Here is a 21,209-nt window from a genome sequence, read left to right on the forward strand (position 1 = left end):
TGGGGTAGGGAAGAGATGCTGAAGCTGGGACTAGGAGTATCTCAGTGGGGTTTGTGGTGTGGTGGTCCTGTGCCTTGTTCTCCTGAAGAAGAGGGAGCTGTGAAGTAGCTGGTGTTGGGGTCATGTTTCACTGTCTCATGAGTCTTGATTTTCTGTGGCAGCTGTATAATCTGGAAAAAGTGGGAGTAGTTTGGGGACAGAACCATGGGTACATGACCTTTGGAGAGTCAGCTGGTTCTGGGGACAGACCATCAGCACTAAACAGGTCAACAAGAAGCTCAAGGACCTCTTGGTCTTCTCCTTGATGTGCCTATTGTTTTGCCTGGCTTGCAAAAGCCCCTGTGAATGACATCACTTTATTCTCTGCACACAAGGGAGGACATTTGTCATTGCAAAGCTTGTAAGGAGCCTATGGACAGGACGAATGACATTTCTCAGCAGCCCCACTTGGCTGTGATGATCCTTGGCTGCTACAGGAGTTCCTTGACATAGCATGCTCCAGGCTCAAGGCAGGGAGGAGAAACTTGGTTTTAGGCAATTAAGTGTTTTAACTATTAGCCCGCACTTGTGTTTGAGGGCATTTGAATTGTTCCTTCCCAAACTCCAGGATATAAGAGAAAGGTCTGCACCTGGAGGTTTAGTAGTGTGGAGCAAGCACACTGTCCTCCTCTCCAAGAGCAATCACATGATGAAGGAAGAACGTGAGGTGTTATATGACAGACCCAAACTATAAGCCCTGCTGAAAATTATATGGGCACTTGGGGAGGCAACACAGACCTGGAAATACTGTGTTAATTGCACAGGAACCTGGGCACACAACTCCCAGGTTCATTTCTTGGGCACAGCCATCTACGCTGAGCCACTGCTATGGTACGTATGGAAAAGAGAGCATCAAAAAGATGCTAGTATGCCCTTTGGATTGGAAATGCTGGGGGTGAGTTAAGGCTTAAAACAAGAGGGTTCCCCAGCCCCACTTGGTATTAATTTTTCCTTTCTGAAGTTTGTTAGTAAAAGTGCAGCACTTAGCTACCCAGCTGAGCTTCCTAGGCTGATACTAGTGTCTGTTGGAAAAGTGGCTTTCTGGGAGCTCTTTGAAAAGAATAGAATAGAGTAGAATGGAATAGCTCAGTGGAAGGGACCTACAACGATCATCTAGTCCAACTGCCTGACCACTTCAGGCTGAACAAAAGTTAAAGCATGTTATTAAGGGCATTGTCCAATTGCCTCTTAAACACTGACAGGCATGGGGCACTGAGGGAGACCGAGGTGGGTGGACACTGTCCTGAGCGTAGAAGCATGCCCTCCCGCATCTGCAGGTGGCACCCGAGAGCTTTGCAGGCTGCGGAGCCCTAGTGGTCGGCATCACTGCCCCGAGAGGGATTGGTTAGCCTGCCGTGCCTGCTGGACTTGCATGCCTTTCCCCGCGGTGCCATGTGCGGCCTTGGCGCCCTCTCTGACCTTCAGACGAGGTCACCCAACGGGCCGTGCCAGCGCCTTCCCAGGATGCCGGCGCCGCTGCTCTCCCACCGCCGGGCTCCCAATTCTGCCAGCACCATTCTGCCTCGCCCCACCTCCCCCCCTTTTAGCCCCATATCGGTTGCTTGGGAAGCTGCTGTCCCACCTCTCCTGCTGGCGACAGAAGGGCGGATTAGCAGCAGAGCTCGTCCCCTCCCCACCCAGCCCCAAGCCGGCTGTCGGCATCCCTAAAGGTGGGTGCTGGTGCCCGTGAGGGGGTATCGCTCTGCTTTGCCACGTAGCGCTCGCACCGCACGCAGCTACTTCCTCGTCACCTTCAGATGCCGCCCCGAATCCGGGCTGGACAGCGGATCGCTGCACTCGCGCCCTTCAACCGGCAACCTCAGGGAGGGGGCTGTCCCCTCCCCCCCCACCCCCCTGACCTCCTCCTGGGCTGCAAACACCTCTGGATAGCGAGAGAACTGAGCCGAGCAGCCGGCGATCCTTCTCCAGCCACAGTAAAATCCGAGGCGAAGGAGGAGGAAGGAGAAAGCCGTGCTCCCTCCCTATCTTCTTTCTTGCCTCTCCAACTCCCTCCAGGACCTAGGGGATGAAATGGGATCTCCGGGAATGACCCAGAACAGAGGACGCGGATCGCTCTCCCACCCTCCCCCTTTTGTAGGAAGCCGTATTTGCAGAGATTTCCCCTGGAACACACACACTGACTCCCGAGGAGATGCAAGGAAGCAACTGCAAAATGCAACAGCGGGCTGACAACCTCCCCTCCTTCCCCCACGGCAAAGCGCAAGGACACGCGGCTGCTGCAGACAGCCGGGGATGGGGTGGGGGACACGCATGCAAATACACGCACCCCTCCGAGCGGCTGGGGAGCGCTGGGTCCCTCCTCCGCGGTGAGCATCGAGGGGCGAGGGCGGCGCAGGGAAGGGGCGGGGGAGCCGGAGGCAGGGGGAGGGAGAGAGCCCAGCTCCCGCAACGAGGGGAGGAGGAAGGAGGGACCGTATCGGTGGGATGGTCCGGAAATCCTGTGATAAAAAGAGGGGCGCGTGGGAAAAGTAGGGAGAAGCTCTGGACTCATTCTCTCACCCCGCACCCGCAACTTCCCCGGAAGCCCTCAGGCACATGGGCACCGGCCGGAGCCTCTAGGAGCGGAGCGGTGCGGAGCGGACAGGAGCCGCCGCAGCCACCTGCCGCCGGCCCAGCTCAGCTCAGCTCAGCTCAGCTCAGCGCCCGCCGCCGAGCGAGGTATCGGCGCCGGGGCGGGCGGGCCGTGCCGTGCCGTGCCGGCCGGCGTGCGGAAAGGCAGCGAGGAGAGGTGGGGTGTGGGCACGCAGGGATGGGGGAAGCCCTCGTCCTCCCAGGTGCTGGCAGGCCGCGCAGCCCCACGGCACGGCTGTGACCCGGTACCGAAGCCGGTGCCGGGCGGGGGGCGGCAGCCTGTCCCGGAGCCGAGCCCGCCGCTCCCCGCGGCCGGGACCAGCAGAGGGAGGCAGCAGCCTGCGTGGTGGAGCTGCTGTGCTGCACCTGGGGCCGGCCGGTCTCAACCTTGAGCCGTCCCAGCTCTTCCTGAGGAGGTGCAGCCCTCGCTGGCATTGCGCTGGGGGCTTTCTGGGTGAGGTTTCTGAGGGGTTAGGGTGGAGGAGCCTGCCCCGCATCTGTGCTCTCCATCCTGCCGCCCGGGCGGCATTCGCACCCAAGTCGCCCAGCTTCCCCCGCTTGCCCTCCAGGGCACTTGCGGAGCGCTTCACCTTCAAATGCCCCCTCGGCGGTCCGCGGCGGAGCTGCCACTCCGGAGCTAGCCCTCGGAAAACCGAGAGGGCGAGAGGCAGGCGAGGAAACGAGAAAGTTCAAAGGTTTAACGCCTTCCTGCCCGTCTGCAGGAGACAAGCCGGGAGGAGCACCGCACTGCTCCTGCAGGCTCACTCCCGGCCACCTGCCCTGCCTAGGGGAACAACCGTGTCCCCGTATCTCCTCCTCCTCCGACAGGTTCCCCACCTGCCAGCGTGCAGCTCTGCTCCCCAGGTGCCTTGTCCTGCAAAGCCAGGGTCTGCAGGGATGGGAGGTTGGAAACTTGGCTGCACTCAGACAAGGGGAGGGAAGCTGTGGAGAGAGAGCTGAGAAAGACCAGGCGTCAGCCTTTTCTCTTCCTAGAGACACCATTCTTCTTTTGATTGTGCCTCTTTGCAGGCTGCCCTCCAAGGATTCCTGGTCTCTGTGCATGTGAAGTGTGAAGGTGGGCAGCACCCCTAAGCCATCATCATGGATTTTGTTATGAAACAAGCTCTAGGAGGTAAGTGTGGTTGGCACATGAGGGGCCTTGCATACCTCCTACCCCTCCCCTTTGCACCTGGCAAGAGGGAGAGTGGACTGCTATGAGCCTCTGGTAGGGTCTGCAGCTGGAATAGCTGTTTGGGGACCTGAATCAGTGACAGGCATGCCCTTCCATGATCCCAGAGCCAAGTGTTTGAAGAATCTGAGCAGGAGAGGGCAGCAACAAGCAGAGACCAAAGCCTCGTGTCAGGGGAGAGATCTCCCACACAAGGTGTGCAGGCCCTGGATCATGCCTAATCTGGCACCCTACCAGCTGGCTGCATATCCTGTTGTACAGTGTGCAGGTCTTGTTTTGCTTCATGCCATGCCACTGAGGCAGGTATTACAAAGGCTGCAGACAGGTTTAGCCAGGGTAAACCCAAAGAAAGAGTAGCATTTTGTGTATGTGTATGAGCCCCCTTTTCATCCTCCCCCCAAACGTTGGCAAGACCTTGACCAAAAATTGGCCAGTGCAAAAATTTTTGTACCTGGTATTTGGAGAGTTATTTTTAATAAGAATATTGCTGCAATAAGCAGGGCAACAGTAAAAAAGTATCCCCCCCACACCCTACCTGGATTTGAGGTAAACCTTTTATATGGTTTCAATATATTTCCTTCCAAGTGTGATGAATTGTTTCAACCTAATGGTGGGAAATAGAAAAGGCAGTCGTGTGGGGGGGAGAAATTGAAAACAATGCAGAAGTATTTGGGAATGAGATTCCTTTGTTCTGCCACAGTTATGCTGCCTTTCTGGGCTGCTTGGCCTGAACATGCAGTCAAAACAAGGCTGTCACTGAGATGATGCTGAAAGCTGGCTGCTGTTGGAAACTGGAATAGTTGGCCTCAGAGGAAGTCGATGAGGTGGTTCTGATCATACTCTTTTGTGCTGTATCTCATGTGTGCTTTTTCCATTAATTTTTCTTTGGAGAAAATGTAGAGTCATGGGACTGTAGGAATGTTTCATGCATGGTGTTACTGATGTCATATGCAGCTTCAACATTTACTACAGGACTCTCTCCCATGGCATGGAAACATGATTTTCATCTTTGAAAGCAAAGGAACTGGGTTTTTTTTCACCAAGCGAGCGAAATTCTCACAGTTAAGAATAGAGCAAGCAACCCAAGTTTTACTTGGGGTGTTTTGAATGGGAAAATCAAACTGGAGAAGAAAGGGTCTAATCTGCTTGCACAAAATAGCAAGATATGAAGATATCTATACGAGAAGATAACTGTATGGTAGCAGTGTTACATTTCATTACTCTTCAGTGCCTGTTTTGAAGGAGAAATAGTTTTGAGAAGAGCAGATTTTGCACTGTTTACTACGGTGTGAATAACGTTGCTTGCACAGAAATGAACAAGTGGAGATATAGCCACTGCAGCTGGAGATCCGTGAATCCACAAAAGGGAAATAACTGCTTAAAGACTGCAGTTAAAGGTAGGGGGAGGAGAGTTGCAGCAAAGCAGTAACAGCTCAGATGCATGCCTTTTCTTGCAGCTTAGTGACTAACCTGAGTTGGAAGCACTGTCTGCCCATGCTTAACAGCATTTACTCTGGGCAGACATTCATTCTAACATAATGTTGCATGCCAGGGTCAGGATTTGCATTATAAAAGGAGCTGCTGAGAAGGCAAATTCAAAAAGCATCTTTTGGTGAAGCCTGAATTTCTGATGTCCATCAAGATGCTGCTCAGGGCACCAGCTCTTCTGCCAGATGACTTAATGTATTAGCAAAATGTGTCTGGAACTTGCCCACTTACTCAATAAAGGAGAAGTCTCTGCAGAGTGGCAAAATCCAGGAAATGTTAATTCATTAAGCAGAGACCTATTTTTGAATTAGAAATAGTTTCAAAGAGGAAAAACAAGATCTCCCAGGGCAAATATAACATGGAAAGTAAAGGTGGTTTTGGACACTTGTTTCCCACTGGAGTTAAAGCCCAAGCTGATGCAAGCATGCAATCTGGCTGCACTGGCAAAGCAAGACAAGGAGTAAAGGTTAGTTTGTTTCCTTAATTATGGAGCCAGAACCCTTTTTGTCTGCCAGTTCTGACATCCAGAAGGAGATGCTCAAACTGAGCAAAGCACCAAACCTCTGGCAGGTGACAGGCTTGCTTTGGCTAGCATACATGGTGTGATCTGCTAGTAAGCGTTTTTATTGTCCCCACTTTTAGGGAGATCTTGCTGTGGATTTCATGGATCTTTGATTTTAGTTTAATATGGCTTTTCCTAGAACAGCTCTGAATTAATTTTGCTGTCTGCTTGGAATTTTTTGAATGGTGCAAAAGTTCTTATCCTATCCTCAAAATCTCTTCTGGCACTCCTGGAAGAAAGAAAAAAATACTGCAATTTTGTCAGTAAGATGCCCTTGAATTTACAGAGAATCAGACTTGCTATAGATATTGCTTGCAGACCACCTACAGCTATGATAGCTTAACCCTTTCACTGTCTCAGCTGGGGATACCTCACAAAGGCCAAGGGCCAATTGGGTTTCCTTGTCTGAGCATTATGAGCATGGCATTTTCTCTTCCCAGCATCCAGCACGAAAGTGAAGCTTAGGCCAGAGCTTATGGTAGCTAAGAGCCTGGATTTGAGAACTGTTTGCAGGTGAGGTGCTTTTGCCCTTTTCCTGCTGGACAGGGCTTTGCAGGGCTCTGAAGCATATGAGGACTTTGGGACCAGGTTTGGTCATACTGGAGTCATCAGAGGACGTACTGGAAGGAAAACATCATTGCTCTCCCACCTCCTCACTCACCTTATAGAGGAAGAGGAGGTCTCACACTCTGCTTAATTAACAATAAACAGTAGCCTTAGCAGAACACTCCTGTGGGATTTTTCCCATTGCCTTTGAAGCAATCCTTGAAGACATTGCCTTTGTCTCTAATGGCACAGGACAATCAGATTTGTTTTTCCTTGGAGTTTTGCCAGTCAGAGGGGAAGAAGGCAGCAAGGTGTTTTGAAAGGTAGGTGAGATAAGTTAGCAAGCAAGGAAGGGCAGTTTTGTTGTGTAGAGTTGCTTTGTTCGGCAGTCTGTATGACTAGGGGATTTAGGTTTTGTGAAATCGGTTTGGCACATTATTGTATTGATGAAGTAGAATGTGTTCTTTCCCTGACTTGTTGTTAAAGGGGGTCTGCAGAAGCCTGCTGTTTCTGTGCAGTGGAAGGCCGTCCTGTGCTGTGCTGCCAGCACTGGGATTTTGCTGCTAGTGTTGGCAGCAGAGTCTTTGCCTGGCCGTTGACAGGCTTGAAATGTGTCTTTGCAAATCCCTGGCCTCTTCAAGGTAAAATCCTTGACCCTTTCATTAGCACTGGGGACTGTGGTCCAGGAAAAGCAGTACAAAATATTAGCTTAACTGGCCAATTTGCTTCTGTGGCTTTTTTGTGCTCCTGAGACCTTTCAGCACCCCGTGTGAAAGTCACTCCATTTATTGTCTGACATTGACAGAAGCTGTAGAGATGAAATTCAGTCATGATGCTGATTAGCTGTGTAGGACAACAAGAAGAAAATAGCAAGAGGAAACCTAGAGGCTTAAAATTGCTGCTGCTTCTTCCACAGAAGTAACAGAGACAGCAAAGGGATATTTTATACCTCCGACCCTGCCACGCCAGCAGACATTGACATAGGTGTGTAGCCAGGGTGATTGGTCACTTTGCTGTTCCTGTAACAGTTCACCAAATGAAGACAGCCAAAGTGATTTCATGATTGCATTTTACATTAGGATTGCTCTTTACCAAGCCAGCTCAGAGCTCCGGAGCACTGTTGTCATGACCAAGGTGTATGACTTCCCAGGAAAAAGCTGGAAGTGGAGGACCTGAAATGGTCCCTGGAGGAATTTAGCCATAGTGTTTTTCACTGGGCATTGTTTATTTCTTCATAGGTTTGTGTGAAAGCAAAGGGTGCATTAACACCTGACTCCCATGTCATACTACACTCTCTCACTTCCTCTGTCACCGGTGGCTTGGACAAATAGGGAAACTGGACTGAAGTAGAAGACAATAAACTTCATGAAGCTCTGCTGCCTGTCATCTTGTTACTGGGAGACTTGAGGGCCAAGGGTCTTAGGCATTTTCATATAGAAAAAGAGAAGGGGAAAGCCCATGGGAAGGTGAGGAGGATTTGTCTGAGGTGGGATCACCATATGGTTGAAGAGAGAGAGACTTCTTACTGCAGAAACTAGCATTGTGCAGACCAGAATGCTGTGAAGATGTGGATATACAGAACACACAATAGCTATAACTCTGTATTATATGGTGTTGTGCAGGGCCCTTTTAATGTGCTCCTTCTATTGCCATGGATAGGAGAAATGCCTAGCTGGGGTGCCTGCCTTAAACAGTGACTTTTCCTAATGTCAGCCTGTGGATAAGTCATGTAACTCATTTCATATATAATGATGCATATGAGTGGTACTCTCTGAATTTCTTCTTCATACTACCAGTACCCCTTGAATTCATTGTGCAATGCAAGCCCCATCAGGAGGAAGGGTATATTTGCATTTCTGGATAGGTATTCACTGGGCTATATTACAGGCACGATTTTCTGTTTTATTGGCAGCAGCTTAGAGTGAGGACTGCTGCTTGGCATTCACTTCTTTATTTGTCAAGATTCAGTGGAGACTTGTTCTGGTTCGTAAGGATTCTTAAAATACTGTAAGCAGAAGACAAATGCAACCAGATTGCCATCTGGAATATGTCAGCAGGGGGGGACTGCCTACTTCATGTCCCTTACTGGCAGCTTTGGTTCAGCTAAGCATACCACAAAACACAGTCTAGAGGGAGTCCTCTTGTTCTTGAAAGAAGGCAGAGATTTAAACCCTCCTGAAGATAACAGGATTTAAGTCACTGTCCATAAGCTCTGAAAAAGCATCCCCTGTGCTAAGTGTAATTAGCGAAGATGTGAGTGTGAGTGAACGCCAGATAAGCCTGAATGGAAACCGTACTAGTGTTTAGCAACATCTTAGCAGCGGCCTTCTGTGTGGCTTATGAAGCGTATATTGTGCAGATGCATTTGCCTCACTTTACTTGCTTGTGATGTGGGCATTAAGTCCTTGATTTTCCCTGGAGAAGTCAGTGAGATTGAGTGCAGTTAGAGGCAATACAGGCCTGTCCAGGGTGGAACAGGCAGTGAAAGAAACACAGTGGTTTCTGCCTTCTTCTCCAACTCAGCTTCTTGTTTCTCGTTTTTGCAGTTCTCTGCTGAGCCTTTCTCCTGCTCTGGGACATCATGCATCAGCTAGACTGTGCTCCACCGGAACAGGCTTCCTAGAGAGATGGTCAATTCCCCATGCCTGTCAGTGTTTAGAGGCATTTGGACAATGCCCTTAATAACATGCTTTCACTTTTGGTCAGCCCTAAAGTGGTCAGGCAGTTGGACTAGACGATCATTGTAGGTCCCTTCCACTGAGCTATACTGTTCTATATTATTCTATTCTATGAATTCTTAAGTAATTAAGAGTATAAGATGAATTCTGCAGCCTCAGTCTGTAGTATGGTTGTGTTGTTGATCTATTATATTCTGGATCCTTTTTTCTTTGTCTGATGCTTTGAGTATATGCATTTTAATGACATTTTGAAGATGAAGAGGTAGTGTTGATATCTGATGGATACATTTTTCACAAGGAAGGGTCTTTTTATAGGCCTTTTTTTTCTAATGTGTACTGCTGGCAAAGAGATTTTCTTCAAGAAATTGGATTAGGTTGAGTGCAATCATGATGTCTGTTGCCGAGACAAGGATAGAAAGGAAAAATTGATGTAGGTGTCTCAGTGCTTCCAGAAAAACAAAGCAAACGTAGGTTCTATAGCTGTTCAAGGCTGATTAATCTATACCAGCCTTGGATCTTCCTTGTTCATTTATTTGATGCCAGATCATCCAATGGCAACCTGTGGGGCTTAGTTTGTTCTTCAGGAATTTCCATTAAAACCAAGGAGCAAGGTGTCTTCCAAGGAAGCAAATCATTGACTGTGCAGATGATACCAGTGAAACAACTACAATGAGGGTCCGCTGATTTATTCCATCCATGATCCAAATCAGGAGGAGGAAAACTGGCCAGGTCCTTTCTTTCTGTGCTTTTCTTGAGAAACTTTCCTTTTATGTTTGCTTGCCTCTGTTGGGCCTGTTGCTGTTAGAATCATACAAATGCTCTCACTTATATCTGCTGGGATGTTACTTATGTTTGTCTTATTTGTGAGCAGACACTGAGAGCAGAGTGTCCTTATTTAGTATCCTTGGACGAAATGAGCAACCTTCAGCCTTGTAGAGTGATTGTAGAGGTATGCCACAAAGAGCTTAACCAAGATTTCCCCTGCTGAGCCAAGCTTGCCAAGAGCCTGCTTGGAGTGGAGTGACATGGATAAGCAGGAAGTTTTCTTGCTCAGAGAGGGGAGAGAGGGAGAAATAAGGCAATTCCACATGCATTAAGGAGTTGGTCTAGGATTCCCTCATGGCAGAACAAAAGATGCTTCTCTTTGATTCTCTGTCCACTTTGAAGGAAGTTCTGTGTACTTTTCATTATAACATCTGTTGCTGTACACCTGAATATTTCTGGCTTTTCTTATTTTGTATCTTTCATAATTGAAGTTGGTTCTCATGGGGGCAAAGAAAAGTGGTGGTTTCTTGCCAGCTGCATACTTTTGGCACAAATAGAGTTTGTCAGTGCTGACTTTTTGGCCTAGGTTACATAGGAAACACTATCTGCAGGAGTGGATTTGAAGCTGGGCAGGAGTCTAGTACATGATACATTACAGTTATTCAGACCTTCTTGGTGAAATGAGACTCCAAAAATATAAGCTACTGGTTTGCCTTTGTGTTGGTCCTTGGGGAGAGGGAAGTTCAGACTATAGTTCAGTTCAGCTGTTAGCTGTGGAGACCTATTCACTTGGTCATGTGCTGGCAAATGGACAGCCATTAGAGAAGTCTGGTGTATATGAATGCTTACGTACATAGGAGGGCTTTGTGCTTTGATTAGAAGTGAAGATAAAACTATGAAATCAAATTCATGAGGGCTACATGCGTTTAGAATCTTGCTGAGTTAAGTTGAGAGTGTATGGACTGTTTGTGTTTGTTAGCACTGCAGTAATGTACAGGGCTCCAAAAGGCCTAACTAATCTCTGCAAAGACTTTCCATTCTTAAGGGAAGACGCGCACCCTGCCCTTATGGAGGACAGGAATGTGTCGCATTCTGGAGCACCTCCAAGGCCAACAGCACTAAAATCCATTCTAGCAGCAAGATGTTTGCATGGGAAATTGCAGTATGAAATCTGTGGCAGCTGCATGGAGATTAGAAGCTCTCCAGCAGTTTTTGAAGGCCACCAAATTGTTGAGAAGGCCTGGAAGATGAATGGCAGTAAGCAGGAAAGGCTGGCAGAAAGAAAGGGGCAGATGTCTAGTGTGTTGCCACTGGCTTGTCTTATGTCAGAGGGCTACATGCAAATGCATGTTCTTCTGTTTGAACATCATGGTCCTCTCTTTGGACATTAAGTGATAGTGCTCAGAGAGCAAAGAGAAGGAATAGAGGCTGGTGCTGAGACTCAGAGACAGATACAGGTTCTAGTGTTCTCTAGGATGGGAATCCACAGTTTTTCAGGCCCTTGGAGAGGGGATATGGTTCATAAAGTGGTGACTATGGGGCATTAGTCCCTCAAAGCTGCAGAGTTTCTACTCCCACTTCCAACAGCTGCAGATGCAGCTTGCTGAGGCTCTTCCAAGTTCTCTGAATCTCCTCTTTCAGTGGTGGGGCAGAGAGCACTCTGCCTTAGCCTTGGATGCTCCTCTTTGGGAGGCTGCAATTCTGCACTGCCTTTGTATACTCATTCCACGTGCTGAAATCAAGTGCTTGTTCAAGGCTATACAGTACCTTAAACATTTGCTAAGTTATGGCTTTGAGAACTATGTTGGTTGCTGTCTTATTTTCTCACCTACAGCTTGATTGTGAGAGCTTGGATATAGTCAGTTCTGTTTCTTGCGGGTTGGCTTTAGTGGCTGGAGTATGTGTCTCAAAGGATGTAGACCTTTGCTGAGAAGGCTGAGAATTTCCACAGGTTGCTGAGCAGATGATTGTGTGGTTTGTTAAAGGTTAACAGCTGCAATTACAGACATGGCAAAGGTTACTAGTGATCTTCCTATCACTGGTACAAATCACAGTGCATATTAGAAACAAAATACCTTAAACAAATTGTGTCCCTCTCTACTAGGGACAAATCAATGATCACACTGTGCAATTTGAGAATTGATTCCCCCCCCCCCCCCCATCTGCAGTTTTAAATGAGCTGATTTCAAATTGGGTGGATGCTGTCACTGCAGAAATACATTAATACAAACAATACATTTAATCTGCTGACTTTGATGTGCATCTTTTTACAATTTGAATTTGTCATTACCTACAAGAATGAACCTGCTTAGCAGCTACTTATGGTTTTCCAGCATAATTTGAGTCTTGTGGCTTATTTGCAGTGATACTGACCTTGAAGGAATGTCAAACATGCAACATCAACAGAAATTTGGGATTCAAATGGCTGTGAATTATCTTCTGTGGAAAATAAGGAAAGAAACAAAGAAACCCAAGTCTGGAATGGTGGAGCTGTTTTGATAACTCTCATCTCCTGAGAGAACGGGAGCAAAGAAGGGGCAGAAGAAGGGGCAATGAAGGCAGACAGCAATTAAAGGAAAGGGGATGGCAAAGAAATGTGTGTCAATGCTTAGGCTGACAGGTAGCTGAACTGCCATGTCTCTGTGTCCCTGGATCCACCTCTTCTCTTTTGCTGGCAAGCACAGGCAAAGTTGACCAGCAGAAAAGAAGTTTGAACCTTGTGTTTAAGGTAACTGAGTGGGAGATGATTGTCTCAACTGCTGGCCTCGTCTGTGGCAGAACCCTGGGTGTGCTTGGGAAGGTCACTTGCCCTCTAGGTTAGATGGTGTCTCTCCCAGTCCCCTGCCATAGGAAGCAGTATGTGGCTCCATTACCCCAAGAGCAGGACAGAGTCAAGTATGACTCACAGGCACCTAAACACTGCCCTTCTCTTCATGGGAAGGGAATAGAATTCTTTTTTCCTTCTATCACTCCTTCTACTTCTTGATGCTTGTCAGAGCTGAACTTGCATACTTAATGGACTCGAATGTCTGCCCTTGACTTGATATTGGCAGTGAAACTTTCTTGTTCATTTTGCCTCCCTCCCACCATGTTATTGCATGTAGCGTGAGACTTTCTGCATGCTCCCTGAAGGGGCAGAAACTGTGTGGGACTGCCTGGTCTCTGCTCCAGTGCCTGTCCTAAGTGTATGTGTCCATTAAATTCCTTGAAAATTCATGTATTAATTAAAATTTTATTTTGCAAGAAGACTTTGGAAAGGTTTTACTAAAACATTTTTTTTCATGAAAAGCTTTTAAACACACACAGTTTGTATTTTCTCAGCAATCAAGAAGAGAAAGACGCACCACAAACCTGAAAGACTGCATGAGACTAAGACATCTTATCCAAACAGATGTATTTTTAATCTGTGACAGCCATGTATTTTATGCTGGAGTAAAGTGTATCCATGCCACTCTTCCCTGAATCAATGTGTGGCTCTTACTCAGTGAAATGTTTTGTTCTCTGTGAATGAACCGATTTCTCTTTGCAATTTCCTTCAGATTTATTTTTTCATTAAATAAAAGAAATTTTATTTAAAAAACCCAAACAAACAAAATACAAACAAACAAAAAATTGAGGAGAAGGAGAAAATATTCAGAGGTTTTGGTAACTGCCAGCACATCAACATAGCTGCTCCTGTGCACAGTTCTAGCTGGGAATAGAACTGCTTGGGAAAGTGTTTAGAAAAAACCCAACCTCCATTAGAAATAGACAAGTCTTTTTAAATTTTTTTTTTCATTCTGTATATTAAAACAATTTCCTTGTGACATTTGCAACTTTCTCCCCTGTATTTTTCTTACTGCACAGTTAAATATCAGCAGTTCCTGTTCCATGTCAGCCATGCTGCACAGTGACAGATTAAAAGGAGCACAAAAGAGGAAATTTGTAATTACATGGAGATGCATTAAAATACTGAGGAAAAAAGGTTAAGAAGGGACACAACTGCTCTCTCTAAATAAATGGGAGAGGTAAACACTGCAATGAAAGAAGAGCTACTTAAAGTGAAGGACAATATTGGTAAAAGAATAATGTGAACAAATTGGCCATGAACATAGTCGAGTCAGGAATTAGAGGAGTGTTTCTGACTAGCAGAAGAGAAGAGAGGTGCTGGGGGAGCCTGCTGCTGGGGGAAGTAGGGAGAAATGGAAGCTGGGTTTCCAATAATGTATCAGTGTATAACTGAGCATGCCCAGAGAGATAGGGCCAGTGAGGCAGGAAATAATTTTCTATCCTGAGTACCTCTATAGAAAGCAGACAACATCTTGGACTCTTCACTTGTAAGACTGTCCATAATAACAAAATAGTTTTTAAAAGAGGTTTAGTTTTTACACTCAATTTTGATGTTGTTACAATATGTGATAGTCTCTGATGGGGTCCAGGGGTCTGGCCCAGCTCCATGGGAACCAGTAGTGTGCCCCTCTGGGGGAGGTTGTCACAGAGCTGTGGTTAATTTTCACTTTTCTGAAAACTTTTTAACCCTGTTGTGTCCGTATGAGAGGAGGAGGGGTCTGCCAGCTATATCACCTCACTGCTGCAAGGATGATCTGAAATCAGCTATCAGATTCAGATTGAAAGTGATTTTATTTCAAAGGACTTGGTGGATATGCAGAGTCATTTCTAGAATAGCTGGTCAGGTTGCTTCTGAGTAAAGCAAGCTCACAGCTACACTGGATATTTTTCCAACTGTGATGTTTCAGCCCGGGCAGAGATTTTGAGTTTCACGTAACAAGTGTAGCTTGAAATTCCCTCCATGGTAACTTCTACCTGCAGTTCACATGGAAGCAGTTGTTTTCAGTACATTTGTTCATTTGTTTGTTTTACGCTACAGTTGAGAATTAAATCATTTCAGAACTAGGTGTTTCCCTGCAACCTCCTCCCAGTTTTGAACAGTTGTCTGAGAACAAGCTATTCTGTCTTTCTCAGTACCAATATTTACTATTTCACTTGTGAGGGCAAATTGTTAGACTCAGTTTATGCTCCTCACTTTATGCTCCTGCTCTTTACCCTGACAATATATCCTGAACTCAGGCTCACATTTCAATATGACTTAAATCTCTACCTAGGTAGGCACTTTAGGAGGGTGCCTTATGCTGGCTTAGCACTCAGGAAGAGAGGCATGTTTTATATGCAGGACTGACTCCCTTGGGCTCAAATGTCTCCTGTAGCATTGTGAGGCTCTGTCCCCATGGCCAATAACTTTCCACCCAAGTCTCCTTAAAACTGCCTGATTACTTCAGGAGTGCCTACCCAAAGGAAACCTTCAGCAAGGGCACACAGGCAGATGGCAGGACACCAGATTACTGCCATAGCAAGATGTTGGCTTCTGGAAGAGAAGACAAATGTGCCATCCCTTTCTGCTGACTGCATCTTGTTGTATTGCCAGTGAGCACTCTGCCAGGCAGAGATCCCAGTGCAATTCACATCTCTCTGAACCCCATGTCAAGATACTCCCTTTTCTGTTCATGTGGCCTGAGTTCTCCTGTCATGGAGACAATGACTTGCCTCCTGGCTAAGACGCTTGATTCGGACTTCTGGTTTTGCTTTTTAACTGTCATCTGGTAAAACTTTTCAGGTGGTACTGCTTCTGCCTGGACCTCAGTTCCTCTCCTCCAAGACAGTATACATGTGTTCCTGCTATGCTGGCAGCTGCGCTAACAGTTGCTTAAAATAGGTGGGTAAAACACATCCTCTTGATCATCACCACAGACAACAGTGTTCTGCTTCCACACCAGCTAAAGTGATTACAAGGCTGCTACAGTTTTAACTCTGCTTAACATCTTGAATCCTCTCCCCAGGTTAAATGCAGGGTATGTCAGCTTCAATGCTGTTTTAACTCCAGCCAACTGTTGTGAATTGGCCACCCTGAGTTAAGAACATCTATTATTTTTTCTCTCAGCTGTAGACATGCTGTCTTATTGCTGGTTCTTACGTGGTTATTTGTCTGATATTTATTTAGGGCTCACTTTAGTGTGTATCTTGCTTTGTACTGGAGAAGACTAGGTCCTTTTTATGTACTTAAAAAATTAGTCCTAATTAGAAAACAGCAATTGAGCTAATCTGGTCCAACAGAGACAAGTTCTGGATGACCAATGAAACCCAGGGCTTGATTCTGCATAACAGGGTCCTGAGCCCTCACAGGCACTGCTTTGATACAGCATAATGTAATTTACAAATTTCAGCTACTCTAAACATGTCTTTTTTGACAGAGAGCTGTCAGTCTATAGCAGCTGAAGACCAGCTTTTCTACTAATTTCTTGCAGATGCAAGTAAAATAATCACAGATTTTTTCTTCCCCTTCTCCTTAAAAACTCACAAAAATTCCCTCAAAATCTCATGGGTTGGAGTATTTCTTGTTTCCACACAGTCTGAAAAGGATGGGTCAGATCTACCGTCTCCACTGCTGAATGTGAATGGAAGAGGCATTTGTGGCACATTATTAGGGAGGGCTAGCTAACCCAGAGATAGTATTAGTTACATAAGATCTCAAACATACCCCAAGTGCAGCATGGATGCTTTGGAGTGAAGCAATTCTCTATTTTGTTGTGTTAAAAGCAGAGCGACCTATATTCTCTCTTCTTTTTTCTCTTCTTCTTTTTTCTTTTTTTTTCTTTTTTCCTCACAGGGTGGCCCACTTTTAGTTGATTAAACTGCAACTCCATTATAACTGGTTGTGCTACAGTTGAGAATAAAGCAGATGTAAAGAGACTGGAGTTGATAAAGTAATTTATTTTTTGCCTTGTTGGTTAGCTGGAAATTATGATTGGGATTAAGTGACAAGCATTAGTTTTAGTAGCTTTTAGGTAACAGACATCTCACAATAACCTTGGCTGGCAGTAGGGAATGCAAAAGTAATTCAAAGAAAAGTCGTACATTTCATGGTAAGAAAAAAAAAGGTAATGGTCTAATTTATAAAAGATTTGAAATAAGCTTTAAATCAAAAATAAGCCCAAAGTCAGCAAATGCAGTGACAGCGTGCTTCATATTTTGTTTGAAGTGAATACATAAAACACATTGACACTTGTGCATTATTTATGATTTTAATGCACCTGCAAATTCTCTAATAAATCATCAGAGGCATCAGGAGGGCAAATAAATCATCCAGGTAGAGTCTGCAAAGGAGGTGACCAAACGCCAGCTGAAAACAACCCATCCTACACAGTCTTTGGTAACAGAATTATCCTTTAGATTAAGAACATGACAGCCAGGTAACATGTGGTCCATGCTAAAGAATACGGTATTTAATGGAAACTGACATTGGCTCAGTGTTGTATTTGTTTCCTCATCTATTTTTTCCTCTTGCTTAAAAGCTCAGGGAACAGAACAAAAGCGAATCTGTTCAGTGCAGGACAACCTGGAAAGTAAAAATCCTCTTCCCATGAACTTCAAGGAGGGAAAGGACCCAATGAGAGCTCTTAATCACTGAAGACACATAGTAATTAACAATAGGTCAAATTACACTCCTAGGTAGATATCTCTAGGAAGATATGTCTAGGTAGATATCTGCAGCAGGGATGAAGCTGTGGATGGAACCCAGCACCAGATTTATGCATGGACTCCAAGTGGTGGGAGAGGTACCTTCTGTCTCTTTGGGCTGGATGCTTAGCACGGCTTCTTGCTGTATTATTGCATCACCTGCAGCTGAACAGCATGCCTTCACACTATTGCCACCTGCACATTCAAGCATGACAACTTTGCCAGGTGAAAAAGCATCTGGCATTCTGCTCTTATTTCTGTCTCTGACAGTGTGGAAAGCTGGTGCTGTAAATACATTTACTGATGGCAGGACAGAAGAAGCCTACCCATTCCTCCTCTGAAAAGTCCCGTTATCCAAGTTCAGTTGTAGTGTGCTATCTTGCTGCTTACTTACTACTTCAGTCTCTGAAAGTAGTCTTAGAGCTGCAAAGTCTGTTCTTTACAGTGTGAGACGGATACTCTCCTTACCTGCCTGGATTCCCATTTGTCTTCAGCAACACATGAAAGAGGTATCCATCTGTGCCAAAATCTGGCTTTGATATTTTGGGGCTTAAAGGAGTTCCTCAGGGATCAGAGAAGAGCTCAGGGAGAAGGACCTGGGAAAATCCTCCTTCCTGTATTTGTGCTGAACTTCCCGATATCAGGGAGGAGTGCGCTGGTAAGGAAGCAGTATGCAAATATTCTGGGAGACACTATACCAGGCTGATGGCTGAGTTCATTGGTTATGACAAAAGCCAGATCTGCTCCAAGTGCAGCTCACTTGGAGCAAAAGAGAAAGATCACACTCTTCTATCTTCAAACAGTTTGTAAGAATGAAGTGCTGTTCATCTTTGTAGGGAAATTTTCCTCCATTGGGAAGGATTAATCAGAGATACCACAGAAGATAAAAGCCAGTCATGTAATTTGAGGGCCTTGAAGGCCCTAGAAGGCCTTGACTTAAAGATGACTAACATCAAGGGGAAGGCTACACTTGATTTCAAATGGTCTGAGTGCCATTTGAAATTTGAAAGCAAACAACACTTGTATATGATTTCAGATGCTTTTCTGCATCTCCTCCATGTTGTGCTTTTATATTGACTTTCATGGTTGATTTTCTGTCCTCTCTCAATAGCTAACATACACAGACATGGTCATTGGCCTATCTTACAGTTTTCTTTTTCCCCTCATTTCATGAACTCTCCTGTCAGGATGTTATCTCTCTTTGTTTTACTTTGGTGCTAAGATAGCACTAAAACTACTTAACAGGAGAGCTTAGGAACTGTTTCTCGAGGTGTATCCACCAGGATCAAACTATCTGTGTGGTATTCCTTGTCTAATATGTGGTGCCTAGCAGAGGGATCTCATTGGCATCGCTTGTCTCAGCTGCTTCAGGACTGCTGCAGTGCCCTGAGGAGGCACAGAGAGGCCTGTCCCTCCCACAGAATCAGGAGTGCTTTCCATAGTCCATGTGAGAAAGACAGGCAGGCCTTGGCCCTGATAATGCTTTCTTGCCTGTCCTTGTCACGCAAGGTCCTTCTAGCTGGTCTCTGAAGGCATCTGGTGATTCATGCCCATTTTATCGGCCTGCACAGAGCAGTAAATCATGCTTGTCTACCTACGTGGCACTGTTGGGGATCCCTTTCTCATGTACTAGTTAGGAGCAGACATTTTTTAACAGTGCAGCTGGTAGGGAGTAGCAGCATGAATCCACGGACATTTTGCTAATGCTATTTGGTATGGCCAGAGCTGCTGTCTGCGTTTCATAGAAATGTTGGTGTCTGTTCTTCCTGGTGACCTCTTATCAGGACAATGATGGAAGGGAGGAAATGAAACAACAAATCTTGTCCGAGGGCTCAGTACTCCAGTTATCCACAAATAAACCTGTTACCCTTCTTTGGACTGCTGCAACTTCTTCCCTGCAACCATATGCCTGAATTCTGGTACTTGCCGTTATCTGAAGCCAGGTGCTTCTTGGGCCCAGCAGTGAGGATGAAGACAAATAAATGATAGCCTGTGAATTTACACAGCTCAGTGGTCTGGATTACAGGGCTAATATTCACACAGTGCTGCTGACAGAGCTGGGGTGAACTACCAGTGGAGTGTACATATAGGGGTTAATGCTATCAGAGAGCATTTCATCCAGTGAGCTTTGGTTCTGTCTCTGCTCATGATGACATGGTAATTTTGTGATGAACTGGACTCACAGTGGAATTGTAGCAATTTATGCTGGGGCAACGTATGTGCAGCTCTCCCTAAGAAAGATCTGGCCTTGGCTTTAATGAGAAAGCATGGTGACCTTTGGCAGAAAAGTGCATCCTGACCTAGGATGGGAAAAGAATGAGCTCCTTTATGCATGGGGCATGCTTCGGAGCTTCCAGCAGTAAGTGCAGGACCTTGTTCATATGGTGGCAGTACAACCTGTACTGCTGCTGGGTGTACTGCACCATGGAGCACAGCTGATGGAGCCTACTCATAACCTCAATTTCAGCAGATCTCTCCTCCCAGAAAGCCCATAGCACCCTTTGAAGAGCCATTCTGTGCTGAGAAGGCATTTCCTCTCCCTTTCCATCTGTTAGATATGCTCATTGCCACATGGAAAAACCACCAGGCTGGCTTTGCTAAACTGCTAGCCTTGCTGAGAAGGCGTTCCCTCTGTGCCTCCCACTAGTGTGTGTACACAGTAACTGCAGAGTAACGTTGTTGTACCGAGCATTGAATATGAGCAAGAAGGAACCCTTCCTTGACTGTATGGATTATATGAGAACAGTAGCTCAGAGGTAGGAGAACTTTCCCTGTTATCCACCACTCCCCATAACTCTCATTCCATGTGCAAGTTTGTACCACGGAATCAAAAAGACTCACCATGATTGTATCACTGACAGTCTCAGAGTAGTTAAATTCAGTTCAGGGTTCAAGCAGAGAGACCTGAAGTTCCTTATGTTCTGGCAAATGCTCACTGTTCATGTTTGCTAACCTTTTAATTAGAGAACCAAATAGAGAAAGTGATAAGACGTAAGTGGCTTGAAATGCAAAATACTCAATAGAGCTTTCATTTTAACAAGGTCCCTATTCCCATTCTCTTTAACTACAAAGCGCTTATAAGGGAGACAACTCATGAGTCAGTCTTTATTAAGACATGTATTAAAACTGGCAATAACTGCTCTTTAAAAAATAAGAAATTAGTTGTACTGGGCAGAACAGGGTTTATTGTTTTTTTTTCTCTCATTTGAATCCACTCCCATGCCCTTAAAAGCAAACCAAGAAACACACACTGAGGCAGTGAGAGGAGAGAGGAGTACTGGCATAATTTGTCTTCTTGGAGAAGCTTTGTTGCTCAAGGACAGAGAGCACAACACATGCAATCAGCCACTCGGAGACCTGGCTGACTTTTGGCTCATTCTGCGGTCATGAGCACAGGCCAGTCTGGTAAATGAGGCAGAATTGCCTATCCAGGAATTTTTCTCCCTTTCTGGCCTGTTGGATTATGTAATTTTTCACAGGCAATATGGGAAGTCCTATCTGTCTCACAGCATATTCTGGGCCCCCGAGGGATATTGGGGAACAGAAGCTGTGAGCAGAGAGCTTTCTCCTCCCTGTCCGCCACCACCTTAGCCCACTATGAGAAGCAGAGCTACTTCTCCCTTTGCTCTCATTCCTGGCATGTCATTGACTTCTGGTCTCAAATGGCAGTTAATTGTTAGATGTTTTCTCAACACTGTCCATATACTGTCGGCAGGCCTCTGGGTTTTAACAAGCTCAATCTGGCTTATACCTACACTGACCTTTATGTGTATCAGTATGGTTATATTTAGTCATTTGACGAGTGCAGAGATTATGCTTTTCTTCCAAGATTGTGCCT

General features: G+C 45.8%; 1 protein-coding gene across 1 annotated transcript in view; it reads left to right on the top strand.

Moving 5' to 3' along the window:
* Window positions 1-2,611: 2,611 nt before the first annotated feature.
* The window catches only part of CPLX1 (complexin 1), a 114,237-nt gene continuing 95,639 nt past the window's right edge, over window positions 2,612-21,209 (top strand). The window contains exons 1-2 of the mRNA XM_050913680.1: window positions 2,612-2,718; window positions 3,661-3,763. Of these exons, the coding sequence (XP_050769637.1) occupies window positions 3,733-3,763 (31 nt within the window). The 5' untranslated portion in view covers window positions 2,612-2,718; window positions 3,661-3,732. The remainder of the gene's footprint in view (window positions 2,719-3,660; window positions 3,764-21,209) is intronic.

Source organism: Gymnogyps californianus, chromosome Z (assembly GCF_018139145.2).
Source record: "Gymnogyps californianus isolate 813 chromosome Z, ASM1813914v2, whole genome shotgun sequence".
Taxonomy (NCBI): Eukaryota; Metazoa; Chordata; class Aves; order Accipitriformes; family Cathartidae; genus Gymnogyps; species Gymnogyps californianus.